Consider the following 3,752-nt stretch of genomic DNA (forward strand, 5'->3'; position numbering starts at 1 on the left):
CATTGTTAAAACTCAGAAAGAAACGATCGTCATAAATATACAAACTACATACACAGAACACATAATAGGAACGAGTGTCAGATGTAATATTTCAATCCCGCAATTACCCTTCTTGTAGCTATCGGACAATATTGTGTAAGAAAGACACCTTTCACCGAGTGCAATGTATTCTGCTGTACAAAACTATTTCATTTGATATATTGCAAATGTTCCTTAAACAGAATCATAATTTATAACGTAACGAATAAGGACAAGTAACGATTCTACAACTCAGTAAGTATAAAAGATAATCATTTCTATTCAGGATGAAATTACCACCTAGTCTTACACTCGTTCCACCAGATAGGGAAGGATAATTATTAATTGTAAAGAAAAAAATAAACAAACATAATGAGTCATGCGGAGCTATTTTCGTTGGTTATAAATTTGACTTACTGTTAAAATGCGTTACTTCGAGATTAATAAGTGGCTGTGGTGTGTCTTCTGTTTATTATGGCAAACCTAGTGCAATAATGACCTAAGGATTTTAGCGTTTTTTGTGAAACTTGGTCTGCGTATATATAACAATTTGTAAAATAAGTATATTACATTTATTATTTTTGCAAGCCATTATCTGTAAACTGAACCTGAGTTAGATATATAATACTTTTGTCACCAGAATATATTGGTTAACTTTACATAATTACTTTAAACCTGGATACTTCTTCCTGTTGCACTACTTCCATCAGATTAAATAGTTCCATTTACCTGTATAAGGCCATACTTAATTAAATTTTTCCGTTACTGGATGCATCATACATGAACTATTTAAACTGAAATATTTTTGATTAAGATGTTGGTTGTGAATCCTACGTATTTCTCAGTTTTTGTTAACTGTAGTGTATCCAATGGTAACACATAAACCAATGATATTCACAATATCCCAAGAATACTAACCTTCTAGAAGTAAAATATAGGGTTAATGGTTTATTATTAATTTGTTGTTTCAAACTTTTGAACGCTTTAGTGTCTGTAAGCTAATTTTCCGTTTAATATAAACAAATTTTGTTTCAATAAAGTCATACAAGATATTGTACAGATGGTCTATCTTAAAATAATCACTCAATTTACATGAGGATAAATAAACTATATGGTAGTGAAGATAAGTGATAAATCATTTATCTGACGTACGGGTACACATTGATACTTTACATGTTAAAGCGCTGTTTCTTTCATTTTTCCGTTTTGAGATCTGTGCAGTGGATATATGACTTATTACAAGCTGCATTACTTATTCTGTTTTCCTCGTGTGATATATCGACGAATAATCTTTTGTTTTCCTGATATAGCACTTCCAAGTAAAATTCAATTTACTTCAGTTGAGTTACCTTTGAAATGGTTACATGTCGAAAATTCGGAAGGTCACTTCTTGACGAATCTGATGCGTTTTATGATTTTTTATGTGCGCCTTGTTCCGACAACGGTAAAAATGTTGAAGCTTTGTTTCAATGTATTGACTGTCAAGTTCTCTATTGTAATAAATGTGTGACAGGTCACAACAAATATTCGAAAAACCACAACATAGTTGATAGCAAGTCGAAACTATTCGGACAAGCCCAAAGACATCCGAAGACATTTGCCAACAGTGGGCTGCCGACGGATTTATGCGAGGAGCATCACGGAGAAGTGATCAAGATGTTCTGTGGACAACATGATATGGTATGCTGTACTGTTTGTATTGCTGTGAAACATAGGTAAGTCAGTTAATTAGATACTTTCCATGAATTTATTAATTCGTATTCTGCGACCTTAACAAAATTTGTTAATTTTCTATTAAATAAGTAAAATATTAAGATTGTTATATTTCTTATTTTTGTCCTACCAGTGTACCTCAATTTGCTGCAAAAAGTATACTCATATTGTTTGCATTCATGCAATAATAGATTGTTTGATTAAGGAACAAAAATGAAATTTTTGGTTCAGGTCCTGTGATGGTGTATACTATATCCCAAACATTGCCAAAGATCTTTTAAAGAGGCAGGACAATTACAACACTAAAACATCTTTGGAGAAGGTAAAAGTTGCTTTGCAAAATTTGAAGTCCAAAATGCAGGATGATATGAAACAGTTGAGTAATCAACGTGATAGTATACTTGATGAAATAGAAAAGTTTAAGAAAGACCTGATCAGAAAAGTGGAAGAGTTGGCGAAGGCATCAATTAAAGAGGTACAGGAAAAGTACAAAAATATTTTTGAAGGCATAAACGCCTGCAGCAAGAACATAGGACATATTCTAGAAGATGTAGACAAATGACTTGAAAAGCTCAAGCACGCAAAATATAAAACTGAAACTCAGACATTTGTGAATATTAAGAAAGGAGAAAATCAGGTCGCAGTTGGGAATGATTGCATCAAACGATCTATTTCAAGGCAGATGGAAGCTTTGGAATTTGATTCGTGTAAAACATTAAAGAGCCATCTAAGTGAGGTACATAGTCTTGGAGCTTTAAAGGTGACAAGGAATGTAACGAACATAGATGGTAAAACTGTTTTTTTATAAGCGTTTATCTTTATTATACAGCCTTCTTGTTAATATACGTTCAAGTACGTAAACTGACAATGCAGTTTAAGAAATAGCTTCCTTGCAAATCTTTTTTACTCCACTAAAACATATGGAATAGGATATCAGTTACATGGGCATGTCTTCATAAAAGCTGCAATAATGATAAACAATCAAACTTTAGGTAATAGAATAATGCACAAAGTTAACACTTGTACCTTCAATTTATGAAAACTTTGAAGGTCTTCTTCACCAGTTCATGAGATACGTCGTTAAAGCATGTTGAGATCGTCACGTTTGACATGTATAATGTATGTCATTAATGCGGCAAATTTAGTTTATCCTAATTTCACATTAAATATACTGTTTGAAAATGTTTTAATAAAAAGATAACTTATAACCATGTAAAAGTGGTGTCCCAGAAATTACGTAGACTTTTTGTAAATGAACGGTTTTGAACCTCGAACAAGATTCAACTTACTTTCTTTCAGATTTTAGCACCTTTTGTTTATCCGAATTGATAAAATCTTTTTTTAAATGTCACCCTAATAACTAACCATTGTATATAAGAGACAGGTTAAATTATGTAAAATGCTATAAGATAATATAAAGTCGCCATATGACCTATCATGTGTCGGTGCGACGTTAAATCCAACAACAAAAAAAAAGATATTATTGTCCATATTTGCTCGTGTGTGTTTTTAGACAAGTTTGCCGATTAAGTATTTTTACACTTTTTGACCAAAACACCTATATTAAATTCTTCTTACCTTTTTATACGTAGAAGGTAAAAGCAAGCATCGTTACGAATTGTGTGAGATTTTTTTTACTTTTATTTTCACTGTCGGTGTTCCCTGACGAATACGCACACGTGATAACGCATTTCTTCTTAAAGGCCTGCTCCGCGGCTATTCAAATTCTTTTGTGTGTATGCAACCCATGAATACAATAGGTAACAGTAAACGGCCACGTGCCACACTTAAGCACGCAAAACCATAGGTATTTCAATAGAATGTTTTATAAAATATACTATATTTTGACAGGCGTCACTGTTCATAGTCAGGATTTTCATGCTTTTTCAGTGACAATTCAAGGTTAAAAGGTAGGACGGGAGCAGGGCTTTAAGTTTATGGATTTTTACGTAAGATAGCATGTCTTACAGCATGAACTTACAAGTATATGTTCTCAAACAAAATATAATTAAAACATATTC

At 32.4% G+C, this 3,752-nt stretch overlaps 1 protein-coding gene across 1 annotated transcript; it reads left to right on the forward strand.

Annotated features, from left to right (window-relative positions):
* Window positions 1–1,369: 1,369 nt before the first annotated feature.
* LOC123539452 (tripartite motif-containing protein 66-like) lies at window positions 1,370–2,293 on the forward strand. Its single transcript, XM_053529842.1, has 2 exons — window positions 1,370–1,733; window positions 1,963–2,293. The coding sequence occupies exons 1-2, from the start codon at window positions 1,375–1,377 to the stop codon at window positions 2,291–2,293; spliced, it is 690 nt and encodes a 229-aa protein (XP_053385817.1). The 5' UTR covers window positions 1,370–1,374.
* The last annotated feature ends 1,459 nt before the right edge of the window (window positions 2,294–3,752 follow it).

This window comes from Mercenaria mercenaria, chromosome 18, assembly GCF_021730395.1.
Source record: "Mercenaria mercenaria strain notata chromosome 18, MADL_Memer_1, whole genome shotgun sequence".
NCBI lineage: Eukaryota > Metazoa > Mollusca > Bivalvia > Venerida > Veneridae > Mercenaria > Mercenaria mercenaria.

Excerpts from the sequence above, each read along its gene's own strand:
- LOC123539452 (XM_053529842.1), top strand. The coding sequence starts at position 1,375 with ATGGTTACATGTCGAAAATTCGGAAGGTCACTTCTTGACGAATCTGAT. Across the intron at positions 1,734-1,962 it reads TGTATTGCTGTGAAACATAG|GTCCTGTGATGGTGTATACT; the intron begins GTAAGTCAGTTA and ends TTTTTGGTTCAG.